The 27,554-nt window shown below is 37.3% G+C and overlaps 1 protein-coding gene and 1 pseudogene across 1 annotated transcript in view; one reads left to right on the top strand and one right to left on the bottom strand.

Annotated features, from left to right (window-relative positions):
- The first annotated feature begins 6,453 nt into the window (after positions 1-6,453).
- On the top strand, positions 6,454-7,034 carry LOC122735335 (annotated as a pseudogene).
- An 11,655-nt stretch (positions 7,035-18,689) lies between these two features.
- Positions 18,690-27,554, bottom strand: part of HIVEP1 (HIVEP zinc finger 1) — a 181,774-nt gene continuing 172,909 nt past the window's right edge. Inside the window, 2 exon segments of the mRNA XM_043976628.1 lie at positions 18,690-20,392; positions 24,461-24,972. Coding sequence (XP_043832563.1) covers positions 19,214-20,392; positions 24,461-24,972 — 1,691 coding nt within the window. The 3' untranslated portion in view covers positions 18,690-19,213.

Raw genomic sequence — 27,554 nt, 5'->3', positions numbered from 1 at the left:
TCAAGGGGTCTCTCCCATTAGGCTATTGTGTCATCTGTACAACTCATTTTAATTTGGACCATCCTCAAGTCATGTCAACCAATGGAATTGAATACTAGCCAATTAGCTTTGATCAATGTATAGTGACCTGCCTCTATCAAAAGAGGATAAAAGCCTTGACCACTAGAGGCTTGAGGTTGTCACCATCTTGGCTTTAGCTCTTGGCTCAAAATGCAGTGGGTTGGTGAGCCCTCTCCTCTTAGGACAGTCTAAGTATGCTAAAGGGCTTCTGAACTCTCCTTGAGGCCATTTACTCTGAGTGACAACAAGACACTGAGGCTTTCCTACTGTATTAACTGACAGTCAATATTTTACTAATATATAATATTAACAATAAATGTTTACTGCCAAAACGGGTGCAATAGCCATTATTATATAGTCATTAATATATAAGTAGTAGTAATAACTTTTAAAAGTACAGTTTAGCCCAAATAATTAAAAAAAAACACACACAATTTGCCTAACTCCAAATTGCTTTCCAAAATGTTTTATACTTATTCACAGTTCCCTTCACATTTGCCCAATTTGCCTGTTGTGGGAAACAGTAATAATTTGATACAATAGTGGAATCTTCTCAGGGAAAAGCATGTCCATATAAGGAACAGCAGGGAAATATTTTCTAGTGAATGACATCAACTCAAGAAAGAGAAAAGTAAGTTTTTCAGGGCTAGCGCTAGGAACTAGTTTGAGCTGACTCTCACCAGTGCACTAATAAAATTAGGTAAAAGTTCAACCCTAGTCACTACTGTGCTTGCTTAATAGACTTATGAATATTAATTTCTCCTCCCCTGTCTAAAATCTCCACACCGTTTTCCATCATGGGTTGCATGAAGGTGTATGTGTATGGGAGGAGTAACATATCAAGGAGGATTTAGTTAGAACTCTAACAGGAAGATTGTGAACCTAAGCCTAGCAACCTCAGGGGAGGAACTTACTGGAGTCCTAGCTTAGCCCTCTCAGCATTCTCACTCACTAATTGGTTTTACTGTGGGTGCCCATTCTCATGAAAATGCAATAAAGGCTTTTGTCATACCAAAGCTGCCTCTGAAAGAAATTTGAGAAGGTAGTCTGCACCTATTTATCACACTGTCTTTCCACAGCCTCTTCAATACTGACTACTCCCATATTTTGTCATCTTTGACAATTTGCTGGGTGTGAGGTAAAACCCCAGGGTTGTTTTGAATTGCATTTACCTTATTCTTAGTGATTTGGAACATTCTATCATATGGTTGTTGAGTTTGAAATCATTCTCGAGAACTATTAGTTCATAGTCTTTGAGTACTTATTTTTGGAGGAATAGCTTTTGGTCTGATATATTTCTATTAATTGTTCATATATGGTGTATATTGAAACCTTATGTTTGAAAAAAGAATTGCAAATATTTTTTCCCGTGTGATAATCTCTCTTCTTTCTTATTCTAAATGCATTAATTTTGTTTTGTGGAAGCTTTCCAATTTCATTTAATAAAAATTATGTTTTCTTTTGCATCCCATATATGTTTAAGAGTACATCTCCTATCTTTAGCTATGAAAGGCAAATGATCTGGGGCTGCTAGGTGGTGCAGTGGAGCACCAGTGCTGGAGTCAGGAGGACCTGAGTTCAAATAAAAAATAAATTTGAACCTGAATTCAGAAAGAAAGAAAGAGAGAAGGGAGGAGGAGGGGAAGGAAGGAAGGAAGGAAGAGAGACAGAGAAAGAAAGAGAAAGAAAAAGAAAGTCTGCTCTTCTGAAATTTTATGGTATTATTTTTAATATTCAGGTCATGTAACTATTTTGAATGCATTATGGAATATGGAGTAAATGTTGGTCTAAGCCTAATCACCCCACGTTTCAAATCTAGGAATAATATAAAACTTGTTGCCCTCATGTCAGACTCATCTCCTAATTCCCTTTCAGACAGCTGAGAATATTCCATGGCACGATAGAATTATTTTCTATCTAGGGAATTGTTTTGGAAACCATTGCATGTTGTCACATCTCAGTATATCTCAGATTTCAGTGCAACTTCTATCATTCAAGCACCAAAATACTTTTTTTTTTTCTCTTGCATCAAAAAGGTTTAACTTTTCCAGTAATAGCCATCAATTGGGGGGGGGCATTTTTGCTTTGGTCTAGTGACATATTTGCCTCAACCTTCCAAGATGTACTTCATCACAGTGGTGCCTTGGGTGATAGACATTAGGATTTTAAGTATCTTAATTCCAATGCTGGAGCTTGGTATATCAGTGTTCAGGCATATTTCTTTGGTATATCAGATGCACATCTCATCAAGCACTTTATACAAGAGTATCCAATATATCTTTCTGAGTTACACTGAAGTCAAATGTGAAGTACCTAGCAAAATTGAAAGAAGGATTCCACCTCCCTTCATCTTGGTGTGGTGACTGGAGTGCTGGACATGTAATCAAGAAGACCAAGGTGGCATGGTAGCAACAACTTATACAAACCATTTCCCCCACAAGTCTGTGATTCAAATATGACATATGACATTTAACTGCTGTGTGACCAGGGTCAGGTAAATTAACCACTATGAGTCTTAATTTCAATGGCAAACTGAGAATAATAACATCTGTAGTATCTACCTCACAGGGATATTATGAAACTACTAAAAGATAATGTATAGGAAGTTCCTTGCCAATTTTAAATTGCTATATAAATGTCAATTATTATGAACTCATCTATATCTTTGCTGGCTCTTAGAAGCTCCAAAAGCATAAAAAAATTTCAGTTCTGCTTTAACATTAAGTATGTTACATATATTCTTATGATGCCAAATGATACTAATGCTCTTCCTGCTATGTTACTTCAAATCTATTTAGCATTATATAATGCCTATAATGAACATTTCTTTTGCTGGAATTGAAAATCAAAATTGAGTTTATGTATCTTCATATTTCTCATTTTGCTAAATTCCCTTCACTGCAGAGTAAAGCTGAGGTGGTACAAAACACATGTGACTATCCCAAAGGATGTTTTCTTTCAACAGCATGTACAAAGTACATTATAGAATTATTTCCCTATTTGAAGACCTTTCTGGTGAATTGAAAATTTGATGGTGCCTATTACATTTTAGATGTGTTTATATGTCATTGAAAATTTATAATTATCACCTAAGAAATGTGGAAAGCTGTGGCAATTTTTCAGAGACTAATGATTTCAGGGAACCAGTGACTAATCATTAAGTGCCTTATGTAAATAGATATTTATTTCCACTAAAATATAGTAGATGGTGATCATTATTGTTTACTAGGTTTTCATAAAGATGGAGATTATTTTCCTCTGTTGATGATTATACGCAACATTGAATTGCTGAAAATGTTTATGAAAAGATGCAATAATTTGGTTTATGTAAATTGAAAATGCATGTCTGCCACCTAACCAAGTGATGGCCTTATAAGCTTGAAAAATACCATTAAATTTCTCGAGTGAATATTGTCATCGAAAATTATGCTGGGAAATCACAAAAATATATTTTAGAGAAATAGTCTCATTTTATTTTCAAGAAAGCTCATCTAATGGATTTGTTGGTCTCTCTTTTCTGGAAATAAGTTAGAAACTAATGGCTATTCACTTAAAAAAAAACCACACATCCAGGGGCAGCTAGGTGGCACAGTGGATAAAGCACCAGCCCTGGATTCAGGAGTACCTGAGTTCAAAACCAGCCTCAGACACTTGACACTTACTAGCTGTGTGACCCTGGGCAAGTCACTTAACCCCCATTGCCCTGCCCCAAAGCAAAACAAAACAAAAACACATCCAGAATAACAGAAGAAATAACTATCCTTTCAGACACAGGTGCAAGTTGTGTGTGCACCTGGGGGGTACTCCAGGTGACAGACAACTGAGGTACTGCCATAGCAGTAGCAGCAGGCACTCATTTGTGTCCTCTCTTCAGTAAGTCGACAGACAGACAGACAGACTACAGACAAAGGTGTCACTTTACCATGAACCAGAAAGGGCTTTGCCCTTTGAGATTTTGCCTTTGAGATGGTTGTGCTACTCTAGTACAATAGTTTCTATTGGCACATAAATAAAAGGTTCTTTCTAAGCACATAGGCAGGCAGCCCACACCTTTCCATCTCCTGCTTCCAAAGAGGTCACTAAGGGCTGGGTTCTGAAAGGAACATAGGGTATGGAATAAACTACAGTTCACTGTTATTGAAAAATGAAAATTTCTATAGTTTTCTCTCACCCCACTTGTCTAGGGAATTTTCCTACCTCAGTTCTACCCTTTTATATTGATATTACACAGACAATCAATTGAAAAACATTTATTAAGTGCTTATTTTGTGTTAGGCACTATGCTAGGTGCTCAGAATACAAAAGGAAATAAAGAAACCTTAAACAGTCCTTGCCCTCAAGGAGTTTAGATTCCAATGGGAGAGACAACCTAAATATATAGGTACATGTAATACATATGAAGCAGCAACAGGGAGATTTTGTAGGGGAAAGCACTAAAAGGTAGATAGGACTAGGAACCAGGGATTCCAAAAGCTGAGGAAAGACAGCATTCTAGGTATAGGGAAAGGATTGGAAAGGAATGGAGATTGGAGATGGAATGTCTCATAAAGAACAGCAAAAAGACTAATTCAGTTAGACCATAGAATGTGGAGTCAAGAATAAGGTGGTATTAGGCAAGAAATATAGAATAAGGTCAGGCTACGAAGAACTTTACTTTTCAAACAGAGAAATTCATATTTGATCCTAGAGGTAATACAAAGTTGCTAGAGATTATTGTGTCAGCCAGGTGATGTGTTTTTGGAAAATCACTGGTGGCTCTATAGAGGAAATACTTGAGGGAAGGGGGAAGGTTGGGAGGCAATTGCAATTGTCTACCTAAAAGGGGGTGGGGGCCTTAATTAGGTGGTGCTATAAGTGAAGAGAAGGACACATATACAAGAGATGTAAAGATAGAAATGACAAATTTTGGCAACTGATTGGGTATGAGAAGGTAAGTGAGAGTGAGGAATTGAGTATGACTCTAAAGTAGTGAGTCTGAGGGACTGGAAGAATGGTGGTACACTTGACAGAAATAGAGGTGTTCAGAAGAGGGATAGATTTGGGTAGAAAGAAGAGTTGGGGGCATCTAGGGGGTGCAGTGAGTAGAGCACCAGCCCAGCAGTTAGGAGGAACTCAGCTAGTAAGTATCTAAAGTTGGATTTGAACTATGTGACCCTGGGCAAATCACTTAACCCCAAATATGTGGAAGAAAGATAATAAGTTCTATTTTTTTTTTCTTGGTCGTGTTGAAAGAAAAAAAAAATGGATCTGGGTATGTTGGATGTCATGCCCCTAACTCTGGACATGCCCCAAGCCTATGCTCTAAAGTCTTTTCTCTTCTTTGCAAGTTCTCATCATTTGGAGGCCAGAGTTGTGCAATTTCACTGTTAACTCTATTAATGACATCACCAAAAGTGGGCAGGTCTAATCAATGAAGGAAGTTATGAAGTAAAACTGTCCAGTTCCTTCTAGTGGAGGGTGGAGGAAGAAAACAGGGTGGGAAGTGGGGGAAATTCAGGGATTTCATAGTCCAGTCAATCTGAAAAAGGGAAGGGCTTCAAAAAAAAAAATGACCTGGAAGTAAAGGGAAGTGCTTCATAAGAAATCTGTCAGATACAAAGGATAATTAGCCTCTCTGACTACTAGGAGTGGGATTAGTGAGGCTAGGTGATGAAAACAGGATGAAAATTAGTCATGAGAGAGAGGGAAATGAATGTGGTTAACTGATCAGTCATTGGGTCATTCCCCACAGATGGGACGGGCTCAAATATTCAAGATAGAGGAGAGAGCTAGGCAGAGGGCCAGATTCGTTGAGAAGCTTGGTTGGCAAAAAACGTCAGCACATGAGGAGTGAGAATTAGGGTCTCCACCCCCTACTTGTCCGTAGGCTTCCTTGGTAATGGTCTTCCCTATAAAAGTCTTCTGTTCATCTTTGGGGAGATTTGCAAAGGAATTTAAGAAATACTCTTCAACTAATTCCCAGGACTCGTGGCTGTACTTTTTTTTTTTTAGTCATGAATTTTAGACATGTCCAACTCTTCATAATCCCATTTGGGGTTTTCTTGGCAAAAGTACTGGGATGGTTTGTCATTTACGTCTCCATTCATTTTACAGATGAGAGAACTGAGGTTGATTTTTAGTCCGGCCTGGATGCGCTTGAAGGATGTTTCTTGAAAGTCTGGTATTAAACTTAGTCTTTGCTTGTTAAAAAGGACTTGAGGCTCTTTCTCTTTTTAAATACATTTTTTTGGGGGGAACATACTTTGCAACTCGCCCTCCAGCCGCCACCGCAGTCGCCGTTGCTGCCCTCTCGTCTGCCCTTCGGTTTGTTGTTTACAAACTGCCTGAGTCCTAGAACGCGTGACTCACGGAACCCCTTGTCTCGCGCAGAGGGACTCGAGAACCGCCTGAGCTATGGCCGCCATCCGAAAAAAGTTGGTTATAGTAGGTGATTGTTGTGGGAAGACATGCTTGCTGATTGTATTTAGCAAAGACCAATTCCCTGAGGTTTACGTGACCACCGTGTTTGAAAATTATGTAGCAGATACTGAAGTGGATGGCAAACAGGTGCAGTTGGCTTTGTGGGACACAGCTGGGCAAGAAGATTTTGATCGCCTTGGACCTGTTTCCTACCCAGATGTCAATGTTATACTTAGGTGTTTTTCCATCAATGGACCTATTAATTTAGAAAGCATCTCAAGGAGGTGGACTCCAGAGATGCAGCATTTCTGTCCCAGCGTGCCCATTATCCTCTTTGGGAACAAAAAGGCTCTTCGAAATGATGAGTAAGGGAGGCGGGATGTTGCCAAGATGAAGCTCAAGCCGGTGAAACCTGAAGAAGGCAGAGATGCGGCAAGTCGGATTGGTGCATTTGGTTATATGGGAGTGTTCAGCAAAGACCAAAGACAGTGCGAGGGAAATTTTTGAAATGGCCGCAAGAGCGGCTTTGCCAGCCAGACGTGGAAAGAAAAAAATCCGGGTGCCTCATCTTGTAACACAGTGGAAAGCCCAATCCCTCACTGTTAATTATTGATGTGCTGTTTACTAATCTTATTGTATGTTGACTGGCCTTTTTCATTTATCTATAATTTACCTTAAGAGATTTACAAATCAGAAATCATTTTGCTACCAGTATTTAGAAGCCAATCATGATTGTTTAATGACAGTATGTATGTGTCCAACACATCTGTGAGCACCAGGGTCCCTGTGACATTACTCTTAATAACCTTCATTCTCGCAACCAGCACATCTGGCACTAATTCAGAGGAAAGCTTAACTTCTTTCTGGAAAGAGGGGAAAAAAAAAGTGATAACTGTTGTGAATTGGGCTTTAACTACTTTTATACCTAACAAGTGCTGTTGCTTTCAACTACAGTGCCCTCTAGGGAATAAATATGGAGTCATTTCAGAGCAGAACCTCTTATAAGGCTTTTATTGGTATAGCTCTGGGGTATTATTCAATTGTTTGAAAATGGGACCAAGCCAGAGACAGCAAGTCCCCATGAAGCTGTGGCAAAGCTACAGTTCCGTGGTTTCATGTTAGTTAAATTGGTGTTACTGTGTAATTAGAGCCACTTAACTTATGTTACCAAAAAAATAAATATATCTACCCCCCCCCCAATTTTTTTTTCAATGAACAAAAGTTGATTTTCTCTTTCTCTTACCCTCCCTCCATACCACTGGGGAAAAAGAGAAAAGAAAACCCCTTATAAGAAATATATTTAGGGGGCAGCTAGGTGGGGCAGTGGATAAAGCACTGGCTGTGGATTCAGGAATTCAAATCGGGCCTCAGACACATGACATTTACTAGCTGTATAACCCTAGGCAAGTCACTTAACCCTCATTGACCTGCCAAAAAAAGAAAAAGAAAAATATGTTTAGTAAAAAAAAAATCCCCATATTAGTCGTGTAAAAAAAAAGTCTCATTCTAAAACCCCATTCCTAAAAAATACCTATCAACTGTTTCCTATAATGAATTACCCACTGTTCCCATGGTGAAAGGCAGCATAGAGTTATGATGAACTGGCTGTGAATCTAAGGAGTCCTGAGTTCAAGTTCAGCCTTTGGCACATGCTAATTCTGGGGACCATGGGCAAGTAGCCTCTCAGTGCTTTAGGAAACTCCTTAGTATTATAAGTTGCAGATAAGGTACCAACTTGCATTGATAGAAGGTATTTCCTCATATGAGAGTTCCCTATATTTATGAAACCACAGAGTCAGTCCCTATCTCCTATCTTGCCTACCAAAGTAGAAGTCTTTATCCTTCCTAGACTCAAGTATTTTGATCCTCTCCATGGAGCATGGTTCCTACACTCATTTGCAGGCCATATGGGGAACACTAAATATGTAAATTATCATCCTGCTTTTGAAGATGGCAAGAAGAACAGAGGGAGATCCTGAGGAAGGAAGCCCGGAGGCAGAACCTATCATCCAGTGACACTCCAAATGGAATTTGGGTGTTCCTGAGGCAACTGCCTTTTCCCCCTTTATGTTGATCTGCCCATAAGCCCCCACCCTTGTTTAAGGCAGACCATATGCTGATACCTCAATTAGAGGCATGGGTTGGACTAGAGACAGCAAAGTGGACCAAGTGGACAGAGTAATGGACTTGAAGTCAAAAAGATGTGAGTTTGAATCTTATCTGAGACACTTATTACCTTTGTGACCTTGGGTAAAGGTCACTTAAATTCTCAATCTCAGTTTCCTCATCTATAAAATAGGGGTTAAAAAGATCACTTTCTTTATAGGGTTGTTGTAAAGACCAAAGGGAATTCTGTATGCACTGTGCTTTACAAGCCACTAAGTGCTATATAAATGTTAGCTATAGCTACTGCCTTTTTCTCCTTTTAAAAAGTAAAGAGTATAAAAGTAAAAATAGATTATCCATAATTTTTAACCTCAAATACTAATAAGAATTCCAAAGACTAGTACAACTATACACATCTATATATTGATGGTTGCTACATAAAGATGAATTATTTAATGAAAAAATAAAGCAAAACTTTTTTTTTCTTTGTAATAACAATTATTTTTACATGTACTGCTCTGCTCCTGACTTTCTAGACTTTACAACCACACCCCTGAGTAGCCACCTTCATCAATCCTCCTCTCCCCTCTGATTTTCAGCTCCCTTCCATGTGTTCTCTTTCTATATTAGAATGTAAACTCCCTTGGGCAGCTAGGTGGTGCAATGGATAAAGCACCGGCCCTGGATTCAGGAAGACCTGACTTCAAATTTGACCTCAGACACTTACTAGCTGTGTGACCCTGGGTAAGTCACTTAACCCTCATTGCCAAACAAAACATACATACAAACAAACAAACAAAAATATAAGCTCCCATATAGAGGGCAGGGACTATTTTTCTTTTTGCTTGTATTTGTATCCTTAGGGCTTAGCACAGTGCCTGGCATTTAGTAAATGCTAAAGGCTTGTTGCTTTGTCTTTACTACTGCCCAAGACTGTTTATCTATAAATACGTCATTATATTTTAAATATATTAAATTATATAAATAAGTTTTAAACTATATTTATAAGTAACTAATGGAAATTCAAGGTCTGATAATGAGGATGTCCAAAGGCCTGGTTGTAATTTATGAATATAGTCCAAGACTTGAGTAATAATGATGTGCTTCTAGAAGAAAAGCCTAAATGTACCATGATGAAAGGTATCCCAAAAGAACTGAATTCAAACATTTCACAGGAAGCAACTTCTGAATCCAAATCAGTCTTAACATTTGACCTCGCTGGGTAAAATACACTTGCTATTGTCAAAGAAAGCTAATCGTGTGCTTGGCTAATTGATTAATCTCAAGAAAGTTTCTTTCCATGACTGAACACTAGGAATGTACAGCCTTTTTAATTTGGCACCTAACACAGGTTCCTCACATCTTATTTAACAAGACTCTAGCAAGATTAGTTAACTGAAAATACTCCCTTTCGAATAACTTAAAATGAATGAATAAAAGACACCTTGCATTAGTCATAATCAAATGTCTTTTGAGATATTTACATGTCCAGTGATATCTAATTTTCTACCTCAGTTATTCGGGAATGAACAGAAAGGAAAAATATGGGAAAAATTATTAAGGTGAGTACCATTTTTTGAAAGTTGTTTCTGAAACATGGAAAATCTTACAATTAGGCTACTTTTTTTGTGTGTAACCCAACACCTTCTTGTGTAAAGTAGAATACATAAATGTTTCATTTTCCTCCTAAATTCATAACATTGCTTTTTCTAAATTCTATTTATTTCTACAAATGTATGGAAAACAGAAAATCCTAATATTTTTCTCTTTTATGGGAAGACTCTTTAAATAATTGCCTTCTTTGTAAAAGCTGAGTGCATTCATTTAGGAAATAATTTCCTAAGATAGAAATTTAGGGACTTTTATTTCATTATGTTGAATTGGGATTGTTCCAAGAATGATAAGAATCTAACATCACTCTACTCTTTTTCCAGTAATCTAGCTATCTTCACCAAAAAACAAAACAAATAAAAAAAACCCACCCCACCCAAAAATGGAACATAAGGATTTTGTCAAAATAAATTGTGGAAGTTTACTTAATTAATATAGATAACAAATAGCAATTATAACCAATTAAATGATAGTTCGGGCATTTCCATTTTATCTACATATTTATTCTTACAATATTACCCACTGAACATGTTTTCATTTCAATTCTCAGGAAGATCATTTAGAAATGCATGTATCATTATCAACACATTCTATATCCAAATATGCATGCTATCAGAACTACCCATCCTTATTTCAGAAGGAAACAAATGTTTTGTGAATGCAAATAAAAACTTCTCTAAAATACACGTATTGTATTACAAACTAATTATTTCTTATTATCATACTAATTATACATAATCTAAAAATGAAAACCCAGTAGGAATTATAGTTAAAATAATTTATCTAACTTTCAGAAAAGGAAAGTTATCTTTATATTCATGAATATTTACAGTGAAAATTAATTTCATAATACTATTCAGATATTTAGTATTTGTACATCTCCTCTTCTCTCATGATATAAAAATAAAAAGGGTGTGTGTGTGTGTGTGTGTGTGTGTGTGTGTATGTAATAATGTTAGAGTATCTTAGAATTAAAAGGGACCTCAGAGGCCATCTACTGCAAAACACCTCTGAAGATGAATCCATCTTTAAAATATTATTCCTTAATAAGGGCTATGTCACTGTGTAACAACAAAACAAAACAAAAGTAACAGCAACTATAACAATGATGACAACAACCACAAAAATGATGCCAGTGACAATGATGATGATATAGCTTTCTGTCTGGGGAGGCCAGAACAAAAGTGATTTTCAAGTATTCAAGAGGGGAGATAATAAAAGAGGCACTAGGTCCAGATGAACTATATTCTTTGTTGTGTCTTTTTTTTTCCAGTCATGTCTGACTCTTTGTGACCCCATTTGGGGTTTTCTTGGCAAAGATACTGGAGTGATTTGCCTTTTCCTTCTCCAGCTCATTTTACAGATGAGGAAACAGGCAAATAGGGTTAAGTGACTTGCCCAGGGTCACAGAGCTAGTAAGTGTCTGAGGCTAGATTTCAACTCATCAAGATAAGTCTTCCAGACTCCAAGTCCACTGCTCTATCCACTACTCCACCTAGCTGCTTGAACTATATTCTTGGTTCTTGAAAGAAAGCTATGATTGCTGAGAGGAGCAGTGCTCCAGAATGAAATGAGGGCAAATGTTTTCAAAATTTTCAAAAAAAGGGAAGAGTAGATTCTGAAAACTGCAAGCTTGATTTCGTTTCATGGTGGGATCATAAAAAAATATGTTAATGGGATGATATGTGAACATACAGAAAAGGAAGCAGTAATCACTAAGAGACACCATTGATTCATCAAGATTAGGTCATATCACAATCTCATTTCCTTTTGGACAGTGTTACTAGACCAGTAGTCAAGGGGAATGCAGTATACATAATAGTAGGTTTCATCCAACCATCTAATAAAGAATAGGGACAATGACTATGACAATAGTGTTTAACACTGTTATACTTAATGTGTTGATTTGGTCGGAGCGATGATGGACAAAGCCTTGTGATTCTCAGGAAAGCAAATAACTTATAAAAAAATCTGTGAATGTTTTTAAAGTGCTTTTTGGACTTTAATGTGTCTGTGGGAATTGTAAAACACAACTGCCAGCACATGATCCTTACATATTCACTCATACCACCCTCCTCATTCCGCACATCCATAGAGTTGTGGGTGTATCACAATGTATATAACCACAAGCATACATCCATACACTGACATGTGTACACATCACTGGGGATCAGGAAGCTAGTTCTTCATTGCCTTATATGGAACATCCTTGCTAGAGCAATTTTTAGAGATGTTGATCATTGAGCCAAGAACTTAGTTTTTAGTTCAAATTCCTTTATGGAAAAGCCATATTTTAAATGTAGTTTAAGGTTATATATAAGTGGTTGCAAAAAAAAGATTTCTCACATCGAAATGAAAAGTTCAAAAGCAAAGTACCACAAGGAATCTAAACATCTTTGGCCTATGCACACATCTTGGAGGCAATTATTAACTCTTCTGACAACATATATTTTTTGGAGAAGTTCAGGTTGGAGTAACAACTAATGAGAAAACTATTATATTATAATTTCTATGAAGAGTAAATCAGGACAGTATTAGGAAAATAATTAAAAGATAATTAAATCCCTCATGTTAAATATTGTCATTTATACAACTATGCTCTCTAGTCTCTTTTATTGAAAAAGAAATGAATTTAGTTTCCTTGACTTACAATAATTGATGAACTAGTTTCTGAAAATTCTCAAAAGGAACCTTGAGGCAGTGGAGTATAATGGGCAGACTACATGAGCTGTTGTTGTCAAAGGACTTGGACTCAAATTCCACTACTACAGTGTCCTCTAGCAGGGTATTTAGCTGACTTGAGCTTCATTTCATCAACTGTAAAATGAGGACTTGAACTGTATGGCCTGAGGGACTTCCAGCATTAAAGTGATGATCATATTTTTCTCCTTGTACAGTTAATAATTAAATTAATGCATTCTTGTGACACTGCAATATATACTTAGAACAAGAAACTATAAATGGCTATTACCCCACTGCTTGTCTAATTATTGAATCTGGTAATGCTTGTTTTTCTACCTCTGTTCTTTTTTTTTTTTTTTTTTTTGCAGGGCATTGAGGGTTAAGTGACTTGTCCAGGGTTACACAGTTTGTAAGTGTCAAGTGTCTGAGGCAGGATGTGAACTCAGGTCTTCCTGAATCCAGGGCCAGTGCTTTATCCACTGCGCCACCTAGCTTCCACCTTCTACCTCCATTCTTTCCAACGGACTTAACAAGTGGGGGACATGTCACTGCCACCACCCTGACACCGACCCTCATCATCTCACACCTGAACTATTAACCAGCATGTGCTGGTTGGTCTCTGTGTCCCAGCTCTCCCCACCACAGTTCACTTTCCACTCAGCTATCAAAGTGAGATTCCCTAAAGTGCAGGCCTGACAATATCATCCTCCCTATTCAATAAACTCCAGTGGATCAGATTTTAAAATCTCCTTTTTAACATTCAAACCCTTTGTAATCTGCCCAACCTCATTGCCAGTCACCTTTCCAATCTTGTTACCTTGTTCCCATTCATATACTCAACAGTTCAGTGATGTAGCCTTTCTTATGACTGCTTCCACATGACGTTCCATCTCTCAGCAGCACGAATTCACTGACTTTCCCCTGTGCCTGAATACTTTCTCATCTCTGCCTCTTGACTTCTGGTCAAGTTCCAGTCAAAATCCTACCTTCTACCAGGAAGCCTTTCCCTGAGCTCCCTTAATTCAAATGTCCTCCCTCTGTTGACTGTTATCAATCTATCTTCTATCACTTGTTTGTACCTGGTTGTTTCATGTTATCTCCCCATTGGACATCGAGCTTCTTGAGAACAAGGACTGGTTTTTGCCCTTCTATTTCCAGCACTGTCACATAACTGGCACTTAATAAATTTGCATTGTACTTCTCTGTGATATACTACTTTATCTATTGACTGTGACATTTGAAGACACCTGGAACAAAGTATTTCTGTTTCACTTGGAGTTCTCTGTATTTCATTATTTCTGAGTGGCTCATATTGTGAATGAAAGATCAAGGAAAAGCAGTGCTTCCTAAAGAAAAATCAACCTCTAAAGCAGTACTTCAAAATTAATTGTTGTAATTCTAACACCCACTTTGCAAATGATTTTTTCATTTCAAAAGTGATGGCTCAAATGTCTATATTACTTACATTTCTAATAGGTACTATCATACATAATTAACATTTTCTCATTGCAATACCAACAACTAAAAAAATTAACAGCTTATCATTAATATTTCTAAAGCAATAGAAACTATTCAAAAGTTAAGGTTTATTCACGTGATAATGTTTAGGGATACAAACATTAAAATCAATCCCACCAAATCCAAGAACCCTTAAGAGAAGTAGTTAGATCAAGTTTGAAAAAATGCAAAATGAGATTATCTGAATTATAAAATAATATCAATTTGTATTTAACATGAGCCAAAAATGAATGACTATACCACACACGAACTACTCAAGGTTTTAACACACCAGTGATCATCACTCTGCACTTGCCTAATGTCTCCTGTGGATATGACATACTGTTATATATCTATTGCCAACAGTTATATTCGTTTTTAAAAAATAACTCTTAAAAATGGATAGCAAGGGGAATACTTCAGATAGAAACATTGTCAGTGCAAAAATGAGAAGCAGCTTGTAACATCAGAACAAAAATTTGATGTTACTGAACAGCACAAACATTGTCATAGTAACTAAAAAAGGACAAGATGCTGGAATGCCTAAATCTATGGCACAAAATATTATGAAACATCCAGGAGAAATAATAAAGGCAAAGTTGCATTATCTTTTTTTTCTGATTTGCAGACAATTAAAAGGAATAGAAGTGTTACAGCGATCAAAATGTCTTTTAGCTGCATGAAGATTGCAGTCAAAAAACACATTCCTCTCAGCATAAACCACCATTATTTAAGGCAGTGAAAGAAAATGGAAATGGAAGGGACAGTAAAGTGACTCTTATTGTAAATGCTGGATGGTAAATCACTTTAAAAATTGAGTTCAATTGGGGGGCGGCTAGGTGGCCCAGTGGATTAAGCACCGGCCCTGGATTCAGGAGGACCTGAGTTCAAATCCGGCCTCAGACACTTGACACTTACTAGCTGTGTGACCCTGGGCAAGTCACTTAACCCCCATTGCCCCGCAAAAAAAAATTATATATATATATATATATGTATATATATATATATATATATATATATATATATATATATATTTGAGTTCAATTACCTACTCTTAAAATTACTGGAGAGGTGACCAGTGTAGATGAGGGTGTGGCAGTTACATATTCTGATATTTGGAAGAAATTAATCAAAGTTGGATACTGATAATGTTGATAAAATGGACTTATTCTGGAAAAGGATGCCTTCTAAAACATACATTTCTAAGAGAGAAAATAACTCAACTTGGATTTACATCTAAGGATGACCTGACACTTTTATTGGGAAGTAATCCAGAAGGGGATTTTTAATGAAAACCAATGCTTGTTTATCAGCCCTGGAATCCTCTTGCTCTGAGATGCTACAACCATTGTGATTGTTTATAATTCTTTGGCGATCAAATAAAAATGCCTGGGTGTTTAAAATTGTTTCTGAAGACTGGTTTTCAACTTATTTTAACCCAGCTTTTGAAAAATATTGTAAGAATCACTTTGAAGATATTTTTTGAGCTGTAGAAGTCATGAAGACAAAAATTATGGAAGCTGATCGTTTTGATTGAAGGCAAATTTCACCAAGATGTGCATAAAGTTCTCTGCACCTGCCGGCATATGTATTAAGATTTAAAGAGAAAATAGTTCAATGTACACTGCTGAAATATTTTAGACATCAATAATGACATTTTTTCATAACAATGCAGCCTTATTTTTAGGCATTATATTAAGTAACTTTAACATTTAAAAATTTTGCTTTCAATAAGTAAGTTATTACTTAGTAATAAATCTGAATTAAACACATTTCATATGTGTTATAACAATGTTATTTTAAAATTGTATATTTCCATTGTGTTGAAACCAATGACCATATTGTAATGATTGGAGTGACGCCACCTGCTGGAGAGTTACTGTAGGAAAGCTCCACCACAAAGAGGAGGCATCTGAGGGCAAGCCATGCAGTCAGTTCCTTGGTGTCAGGAAATGACATTTGCTCGTGGGTACTGTCTATCAAAGCTACCAGCCATTTAGCTTGGAGCTGTGTGTGCATGTGGATGGGACATTCCCAGTTTCACAGGAGGCTTGTGGGATGAAGAAGGGGTGGTTTGCTCTTTTGTAAGGACTCTCATGGAGAGTGGAGCAAAAATGCAGGTTCCCTGAGATAGATAGATGTAAGCCTCTAGGCCTCTTTTTCTCTCTTCACCAAATTCTTATTCTCCTTAATAAATGCTTAAAAGTTTAAACTCTTGCTAAAGCTTATAATTTATTAGTGACCACTCATTAGATATTTTAGACGACCTAGCTAGAATTTTAGCCCCTTAAAATAGTTTATATATAATTATAACTTCAGATAGTGCAAATTCAAATAATGTGACCAATTCATTGTCATTATTCATACTAACTGGCCCCCGTTGTATTCTAAAACAGCCTACACAAAGGAATATATAAACATCATGAATATGTCACATTAAGAAAGTTCAATAAAATGAACATAAAGATTCATGTCTGAATTATTAGGCATCATCTTGTGAGCTACATTCAGCGTGAACCTTCAAATTTGGAGAAATTTTATTTTTTCAGACATTTATGATATATATGCATATATATATATATATGCACATATACACAGAAAAGTATAGATACCCCCATAGGCATATGTTATATATATATATAAAATCTCTCTATCTGTGTCTCTCTGTCTCTCTTCTCTTTTAAAGCATGGGTCTCCCCATTTCACCCAGGCTGGAAGTGCAGAACATACTCACAGGCTTGATTTCATCATTGATCAGTTTCAGGCCTGGGCCAGTTCACTCCTCAGGTGACCAGGTGACCCCTGCTGCTTCTTGGGGCATATGATATTGGTTCTGAATTTAGTGCAGAAACCTGATCCGCATGGCTCACTGCAGCTCAGAATTCCAGAGCTTAAGATTCATCAGCCGGGGCAGCTAGGTGGCGCAGTGGATAAAGCACTGGCCCTGGATTCAGGAGGACCTGAGTTCAAATCCGGATCAGACACTTGACACTTACTAGCTGTGTGACGGTAGGCAAGTCACTTAACCCAAATTTCCTCACTATAAAAAAAAAAAAAAAAGATCCATCAGCCTCAGCATCTCCAAAAGCTAGAGTTACAAGAATGTGTACCCATGACTGGGCACATTTATGCTATTGTTAACTGTTTTGAAAATCCAGATAATTAAAGTATAAAAGGTTAATATACAGGCAATATATAGTTAAATGTGGCTTTTTTAAAAATTAGGATTATGTAAAGAATACATTTTTGAGGCAATGTAGTTCCCATTATATTTCCAGGATTATTTAAAAATATTTCAATCACTGATTATAGCATGCAATAAACATAACACAGAATTGTAGAAAGCCAGTTTTTATTATTGTGATAATTTTGATCCTTAATTCGCTGAAGTTTAACTGATTTTAAAATGTTGACTATAATTCATGCTACATTACATTAAATCCTGAAAAAAATTAAATTTGCCCATTGAACATCACATCAACTTCAAACTGCCAATAACCTTCAAGAAGTATTTTAGGTTTCTCTAGAGAATTCAATTAAGCCCTCCCTATCCATGTATCCAACCTCTTTCAATTATATTATTTAAAATTCTTTTCGTCAAAGATTACTTATCTCACAGAGGCATTGTGACAAGTTCCTGCACTTTCTTTGTTCAAAGGTATGAGTGAACACAAATCATTATTTTATTTTCCTGAAAGAATATGGTGAAATTCAATTTCTTAAAGCTAGAAGTTAACATTTCCTGAAACACAGTTGTTAAAAGTGACTATTGGGAAGTAGTATTTAGGTATTCTTAAAGCCTGGTTTGCCTTCTTAATTTAGCAGAAAGCTTATAAAGGTGCATTAGAGGTGGTAAAAAGATTTTTCAGGACAATGAGGAATTTGCTAAATAATAAATCCTACGTATACATTATAGCCAGTAAACTACTCTTCATTGGTTGCATCCAAACCATGCTCTCAAGATACAAGATTTTTTGTACTAATTTTTATTATTTTTATAAAACATCTTTATGTTCACATTTTGAAATTACAACTGAAATGCCCATTTTAAACTAAATCCCATTTGCGTTTTTAACTTAGTGCAAAAATGTCTTTAGAAAAGCTTTTGTAAAAATAACTAAGCATAATATAATACTGCCCATGATTTTAAAAAAATTCTCTTAATGGTATTAACTTTAGTTCTAAATGGCAAAAACAATAATTCTATTACATCCCCTCCCCACTTTGCTACTCAAAAAAAAAGAGGGTTGGCAGCATACTAGACCTAAACATGAGGTAAGAATGCTGCTCCCCAATCCCTGGATGGCATAAAGAAGGCACAACGTGAACAATGGTAAAGTCAGTAAACAAAATTTTACTGGAACATTTCATAACACAGAGAAATTCTGTCTGAAGTGTAAAGCTACTGTCTTACACAAGAAGATGGAGAGACCCATTTCCAAGACTAATATGGATACAATAAATATGGAGTTTTACATACCAATCTGTACATGGAAACTTTCCCCTACAACCATAAAAATTTACATTTAACAGTGCAACATATAATTTAATCATTTGATTTGACATAAAATGTTTTACTTACTAAACACAAGCAGCTACCTGGTTTTCATATACATATATAATATGTATTTTATATATATATATATTTCAACAATCTGTACAATTTTCTAAACATAAAACTCCAAAAAGGCACAATTGTCTATACAACATATACAAAAATGGTTGGAGCTGACAAGAAACAACAATTATTGGTCAAAATTTCATGATTGCACAAAGATTAATAATGAATTTGTGTCAGAAAAAATGTGCTTTAAGGAAAGATAGGTTTGCAAACAAACCTCTAAGTGTTATAAAAAATCTAGGTTGCTATTACAAGCCTGTCCTCATCATCATCACTACTGACATCACTGAACTGCACTGTATTCTGCCTCCGGGACAGGCCTGGGGGCCTGTGCACCTGCCTCTCTGGAGAGCATGCAGGATGGCCTGGTGATGTTGTTCCACCTTCAGACCACACTCTCAGGAGGGGATCTGAGGTGGAGCCCTGTCTGCCCTTGTCAGAAGTGGTTTCGTGCTTTGGTGTCACATGATTCACCAAGTCCGTTTTTTCAGTGTCAGTTTGACCTGTGCCATCAGGCCTTCCATGTTCTCTTGCAAGAGTGGGCTCTGATGAGTCTTTTACGTTGTACCGATGGGCTTTAGGTGACCCCTGAGGAGAAACTGCAGTGATGATCTGATTGAGATCCGCTGCAAGAGTCTGTTCTGGTTGAGTTTCACAAGCTTTGTTTTGGGAAGCTGGTGTTTCAGGAACTCCCTGTCCATCTACAGTTACTGGACTAACTGAAGGAATTAAGGTAGGCAGTGCTATGTTCAATATTTGTAGGCCTGGAATGTGTGTCTGAGGGCTAGGATTGCTTTGGGCAGAAGGGTTTGCAGTCAGAACTTGAAGTCCTACAGCATTTAATGCTAGTCCTGAAGGATGTACTTGAGGGGTGATATTTGTGTTGGCTAGGCCTAAAATATTTACAGTTTCCATGCTTAATGGTGGAAGATTTTGCAAGCTTGGTGCACTTAGATTTTGAAGGCCTGGGACACCAATTTGGCCAATGGGAATACATGGCATGACACTGTTTAATTCAGCAACCCTAGTAGGATTTGTAGTGCCAGAAACTTCTGTGGCTGGATCCCCAGGAGGACCTGTAGTTCTGTGAATCACACTGACAGCTGGAAAAGTAAGTTGCATGGGCCCAGCTTGAATTGGTACAAACGTGGAGTAGGCAGTTAGGCCAGCAGGAACCACATGGATTCCCCCGACTGGAATCATACTAAAGGGTGTCCTGGTTTGTTGTTGTGAATGCAAAGGAAGATGACTAAACAAATGAGTTTGAGGAGGCATCAATTCTGTAATATGCTGCAGAGGTATTTGCTGTTTCTGTTCTTGGATCTTAGGATAAGGTGAAGCCACTGAAGGGACCGCCAGTGTTGTTTGGGTGCCATGATTGACTGCTGGAGAAGGAAGTTGCAGAGAAGGCATATCCTAAGGAATAAAAAAAAAGAAATGGAATAATAAAACTTCACCTTTTTGTACTGTTTTGTTTGGCAATGAACTCAATGCAAAATGATCATGATGTAGGAGGTGAAAAAAGGGTTAATAGACTAACCCAAGACCCAAGCTCTAATTCAGATATTAGCTCCAAAAGGGAGTTAGATCCCAGTTAATGGATAACTTATGTTAGGTTCTCATACCTAGTGATCATCATCCATAACAGACCAGAACGGGTCAGGTCAATATAACAATAAAGGAAAAAGACAACCTATAGAAATTCTCATGAAAAATGATTATATTTTGAAACTAGCCATGGGAATCAGAAAGAGACATGTGCAGAAAAGGCCAATTTTGTCCCCAGATTCACCTTATAAGGTGTAAACCCCCAAAACACACCTCCACTGAAAAAGGTACCCACCTCGGGGGTTGGCTTAGGACCCCCAGGAACTCCAAATTAGGATAAGCCTTCCCTTGTAACACCCCTAGGTGGAAAATATTATAATCTGTAGGACAGGCCCTCCCCTATACCTCCCTAAAGTGGAGATTATTATAATGAGACTGATAATCAATTTATCCACACTATAAATATAACTGTCTTTCCTTTCCTTATTTGAGAGATACCTTTCCAATATTCTGGTTCTCTCCCTGTGGTCACCCACAGTATTGCAATAAAACTTGGGAAACTGAGTCACTGAGTCTTGTAATTCTTTTGGGACGACTCACGATCAATTGGGCCCCAAATTTCAGCCCACATCAATCATATGGATTCTATTATTTTCATAAGGCAAAGAGTTAATTTGGTGAATTAATTGTCAAATTGCAATGAAATCTTTCATCAAAAAATTCAATGGATTTATTGTAACAAGAAACTAACTACAGGCATGGGAGTTACTTCAAGAAACTCTGGAAATGGATCATAAAAATCATGAAAAGAGTCTCACAGTGGGGGCAATCTAGTCCCACAGAAGATTATAGAACTATTCATAGATTTAGAGCTACAAGCAATCTTACAGGTAATTTAAATTTACCTCCTCAATTTTACAGGTGAGTAAATTGAGGCTCAAATAGTTGGGGTGACTTGCACAAAGTCAAACAGATACAATGTAGCAAAGTCAAGATATGAATTCAGGTTCCCTAACTATTTCAACAGTGTTTTGGACATCAAGACTCTCAAGAGTAGACCTTAAGGATATACTAGTTTGGTTAAAAGATCTCTGGAGAATAAAATTCTGATAGAACAATTCCTTTCATTCAGTGTTAACCTAATATAAATTAAAATATGCTTCTAGTTAAAATTCTCAATGAATCCCACTGTGGCACTTATATATTTCAAAGATAACCAGGGTCCATTTATCTCAGATATTTTGGAGGGATAATCACTATACAATACTATTAAAGCAGGCTAATCACAAATTGTAAAACTTCATGTCACCTAGACTCACAGAATTTCAGAACTCAACTGATCTCAGTCCAAATTACATTTATGCACAACCCTTCCCATCACATCTTCTGCATTCATTTATCTTTATTCTGTAAATACAAATCTAAGTCCTTGTTTTCTTTTACTTTGACATGTAAAACACCTTGTGGGCAGGGATTGGCTTATTCTCTGTATTTGTATCCCTAGCACTGGTCAGAGTTCCTTACTTAGTAGAATCTAATAAATGCTTGTTAATTGAGGTGAGTAACATATGGGAAGGAGATCAGGTTGAGAATGGAGGCTACAGAAGGGTACAAGTCAGAATGGAATTCATGAATCAAAGGGTGTGAGATTGTATACAGAGACAGCAATACTGCCTGATGAACAACTGTGAAAGACTTAGCTATTAGCTAATTGATATTAGCTAAGACTGGCAATGCCAAGCAGTAGTTTTTATACTATCTGATGGACAATGAGGAACTATGGAGCATTTGTTTTTCTGCTAAAAGAGTGACAAAAAGCAGCAGTGTGTTACTAAGATTATTCAGACAGAAGAAGTATGAGAATGGGCTGAAGAGGAAGGCAAGGCAGGAAAACTAGGTAAGAGGTTATTACAAGAGCCTAAGTAATCAAAGATGAAGGCCTGAATGAGAACGACTGCGGGCAGGGACAGAGGAGGGGATGGATGCAAGTGATACTGAAGAGATAAAATCTAGGAGGTAGCAAAGTGTACTGAATGTGAAGTCAGGAAGACCTTAGTTCACCCCCACAGACACTTACTAGCTGTACCCACCTGTAATGTGTCTCAATTCCTTCATCTGTAAAAGGGGGATAATAATGGCCCCTATCTCAGTTGTGAGAACAAATTATTTCTAAACCATTTTGTAAACCTTAGTAGGCTTCCACCAGTTTCAGACGACCATGGATCAGCACCTTGAAGAGCCACAGGCCACATTGTGGCTGTACAGTCCGATAAGGGAGCCACAGCTCCTGAGTGACTTATAACCGGTAACTGCCGAATCCTGTGTTGTATCTACCCTATGAAGAGTAGCTGGAGAGTCCTCTCCAGGGCGCTGGCCTGGGCAGATCAATATGGAAAACAAGCTGTTGCCCATGCAGCAGGTTTTCCCTCTCTGCGACATTGGTGGATCCAAAGGAGAGGCAGAGCCAATACAGTTTGGCACCAGTGCCACTGCAGGAGTTGCCAGAGGGATGTGATGTCCAACATCCGACTGCCTAAGCGACTCCGACTCCTGATTTTTCCTTGGGGTTAACTCCCGAAGCCTTTCCCATATATGGGTATAGCTGCAAGGCAGCAGAGGTTTAAAATCAGGGTTTCCTTCCCCTAGGCGGCTTGCCTGCCAAGGCTAACAAGCCCCACCTGCCTGAAGCGACTGGTTTTTAAGGTGCCAGTGACTTGCTTTCACCCCTTCTCCTGTTAGTGGAAACAGTTCCGCCAGGAGAAGGCCAGGAGTTGGGCTTCGGTTGTCAGAGGCTATTTGAGACGCACGCTATTGGAGTATTTTATAGAGAGTGGGAGCTTATCCCCACTCCCACCCCGGCATGACAAACCTTTGTAAACCTTACAGCTCAACATAAATGCTAGTTATTTTTATTGTTATTATTGTTGTTGCTAGTGTTTTGTTATTAGCAAGCATTTGGAAATATAGGACCAGAGCTCTAGGGAGCCAGAGATTAGAGAATCATCTGCCCAGAGGTGAAAAAGGATGCTATAGGAGTAAAAGAAATCTACAAGGGAGAGAATATAAATAAAACTAAGACACAATTGGAATTCTAGAGGCTAAACTTAGGGAATGGGAAGGGCTTGACAAGCCTGTAAGTTCATTTAAGTCATTATCATCACTCACATTAGTGCTTTAGGATTTTTTTTCAAAACAATATGTAAGTAGTGCAAGTAATAATACCTCTGATCTACAAATAAGGAAAAAGTTTCACAGAGGTTATGTAAGTAATACGCCAAAAGTAAAAAAAAAAAAGCTGGCTCAAAGCAGAGCAGGAGCTGGGTTTTTTTTTTTTAACATGAAATCTTGTTTGGGGTTGGTTTGATTCTTGTTTTGGTAAAATGTGAGTTATATATAAAATAAAATAAAATGATAGAAAACTAATATAATTTCTGAAGAATTTTCAGGTATATGTTTAGACACAACTATAAAGAAAATAAAGGATTTGAAACATGATTAAAAGAGAGGAGAAAAATGAGGGAACAAAGAAAATCAATAACCTGCATCTATCTATAATAAATGCTTCCACTGAAGTTACACAACTGATCCAATATTACCATCATTAATTAAACTGGATAGCATATTAATTATTTTAAGGCCCTTGCTTCTCTCTGCTTAAGATTTTTTTTTGGTGGGGCAAAGAGGGTTAAGTGACTTGCCCAAGGTCACACAGCCAGTAAGTATCAAGTGTCTGAGGCTGGATTTGAACTCAGGTCCTCCTGAATACAAGGCCAGTGTTTTATCCACTGTGCCACCTAACTGCCCCTTAAGATATTTTTAAAAAAAACACTCGACATATATGTTTGTGTGTATCTATCTATCTATCTATCTATCTATCTATCTATCTATCTATCTATCTATCTATCTATCTATCTAAAACAAAACGAATCTACTTACCTGTGTTATATTGGTAGGTTTTACTGTTGTAGCACTTCCAGCTATTTCTGCATCAGGATAGTCTATAGACATTTGATGGCATGGTGATCTGGGAGCAGCTTCAGGAGACTGAGGAACAACTCCACTAGTCACTTTTTCTTGTGTAGTATCATCTTTTGTATCATGCTGCCTCGTTGTCACTGGAGACCTTGAGCTCCTACCATCTGATTGTGCTGAGCTAAGTACAGTCATCTTTGTGAGCAGGGCTTTAGGCAGAGCATCCATAGGATCTGAGTCTACCCCAGAAAAACCCTCTGTCATTCTACTTTCCTCATCAGCACTTAGAGACTCCTGAAGACTACTTCTAGACGGATGGTGCTGAGGGCTAGCTGTAACTGAAGGTGCTGCTGATAAAACTGATTCACTCTGGCTGTCTTCATCATCATCTTCATTCTCATTCTCATCATCGTCAGGGCCATCAGAATCTTCAATCTCGTATCCCGACTGCTCATAACCAAACCTTTGTTTTTCACCTGTTTAAAAGAACCCAAAGTTGAATGTTGTAAAAGAGCTTTGAGAATAGAATGTTAATAATCAATCAACATTTGAGTATGTTATATGTTTCCTCTCTGTGGAAAAGGGAAAAGGGAAAAGTAGCTCCCAGTGCAACATACTTGAGGACACATGCATGAAACAATTAGAGAATAATTGTATGTACAATCAGAATTCAGACGAATGAGAGATCAGTATAGGCTAACATATCCAAGGATAACTACAAGATTAGTTGCCTCAAGCACAGCATTTATATAAACTCACATCCAATTTTCCTGCAGAGAAGAACCTGAAAAGGTTGAATGAAGTCTTAAAAGCTTCTTGAAGGCAAAGACTGCATTCATTTTTTATGTGGCATCTCCAAGGCCGAACACAAACTCTCTCACACAGAGAGAGCAGGTGCTGAATAAACATTTGAGGAACTAATTTGGCTTTAAGGTCCATAATAAAAAAGAGTATCTAAAACAGTACAACTTTTTACCCCCAGTAAGTATAAGTATACCAATTCCTTTGACACTAAAATATCAGAATACAGGCAAACAAGTCAGTTTGTTTCAGTCTTTAACAGTGACATGTTATGGAATGTGTATTTTTAAAAAGACAGGGAGGGAAGTAAAAATAAATCATTTAAGAAAAAAGCAAAAAGTATTTTTACTTGGATGCCTAAATTGCCTGAAAATTGTTACAATTTTGTTGGATATATCCTTTATACATTATAAAGCACTGGATTCAACATTATCATTTGCGTTTTTACAATCCTTTTTAAAAAATGTGTTGTAACTAACGCCTATGCTACAGTAATCAATCAAATATTTGCTGAAGGCCTGCTTTGAACCCAGATGTAGCACTCATAGAAAAAAAAAAACCACCTGATTATCAGATGAAAGCAACTGAGAAAGTAAATTAATAGAAATTCAGCTTCAGAAATATTGAAGGAATTACTATCACTCATATTGTGCCATTCTTGAACATCTTTCAATAAACCCTCCATAGAAGAGCTACAGTAAAATTACAAGATTGACTAAGAATGTCAAAGTCAATGATAATTCTCATTTTATGATTTAGGATGGGCATTACAAAAATGTGACTACTTAGGTGACAATTTCAGGGTCAAAGGAAAGGTCCCTGCTTAGTAGTCCCTTTTCCCCCTGCTCTCATCACCTCTTCCACCCACGAGATAATGCAAGAAATTCTACAAGAGATTTTATTACTCTAGTTTTTCCTTTCACCTTTAGTAAAAAATGTAAATATCAAGGGAAGAGAACCAACCATTGAAACCTGTTTATAGTGTGAATGAGTTTTAGTAGATCCTTTCAAAGACGTAACATGGCAGTATTGGAAGCCTTGGGGGAGGGGGAAGAAAGAAGACAGAAGTTACAACGATAGGAGCCAGGAAAATAAAAACCTTGAAGCCATGTTTATGTTGGCACAGATCTCTCTTGCTCTACTTCAACACTCATCACCAAGGCATCCAAGATGATTGCATCTCACTCCATTCTCTTCTTATCTCTGTCACATATATGAAAACCTATTCAGGACCCTTCTTATTCCAATCCCCACACTTCTTGTCACTTATGCCTCCTCGCAGTTACTACATTTTGAAAAAGTGTTATTGGTATATTTTGTTTCTAGATTACAAACCTTTCCAGAAAGTAAAACTAAGGAGAGAGTGACCTCATCTGAAGGTACAAACAACATTCCAAATTTGTAGCACTTTTCTATTCTTTTAATGAACAGAAATCTATTTTCTCTCCTTCTGACCTCAACTCCATTGAAAAAAAGATACACGGGAAGCTAGGTGGCACGGTGGATAGAGCACTGGCCCTGGATTCAGGAGTACCTGAGTTCAAATCCAGCCTCAGACACTTGACACTTACTAGCTGTGTGACTCTGGGCAAGTCACTTAACCCCAACTGCCTCACAAAAAAAAGAAAGAAAGAAAGGAGGGAAGGAAGGAAGGAAGGAAGGAAGAAAAAGAAAAAAGAGACACAAATATGCATAGTAAAGCAAAACAAATTTCTTCATTGGTTATATATACAAACACATGTCTCATTCTGCTCTGTTAGGAGGTTGATAGCATGTTTCATCCATCGTCCTCTGGAATCACTGGTAGACATTGTGGGGATCACAGTTCTTAAGAGCTTTCAAAGCTGTTTTTCCTTACAATGTTGATATTCTTTTCCAGGTTCTGCTCATCCCATTCTTCATCAGTTTATAAAAGTCTCCAAAATTGTCCACTCTCCTATTATCATTATAGGATGAACTGTTCTTCTGGCTCCACTTGCTTCATTCTACACCAGTTCATAAAAATCTTGCTACATCTCTAAGAAATCATCTACTTCCTCATTTTTTATAATACAATGATGTTCCATCACATTCATATAACCATAACTGATTCAGTCACTTGTCATCTGAAGGGTATCCCTTTAGTTTAGTTTTGTTTTGTTCACCACAAAAAGAGGAATATTTTTGGTTGTATTGGAACTTTTTCTATTCCTTTGATCTCTTTTGGGCTTAGGCCATACAGTGGTATAGCTGGATCAAAAGGCACACATTGTTTAGT

The sequence above is a fragment of the Dromiciops gliroides genome, chromosome 1 (assembly GCF_019393635.1).
Source record: "Dromiciops gliroides isolate mDroGli1 chromosome 1, mDroGli1.pri, whole genome shotgun sequence".
Classification (NCBI taxonomy): domain Eukaryota; kingdom Metazoa; phylum Chordata; class Mammalia; order Microbiotheria; family Microbiotheriidae; genus Dromiciops; species Dromiciops gliroides.
Note: the sequence above shows the minus strand (reverse complement) of the source record. Positions and strands in the feature narration are given on the sequence as shown.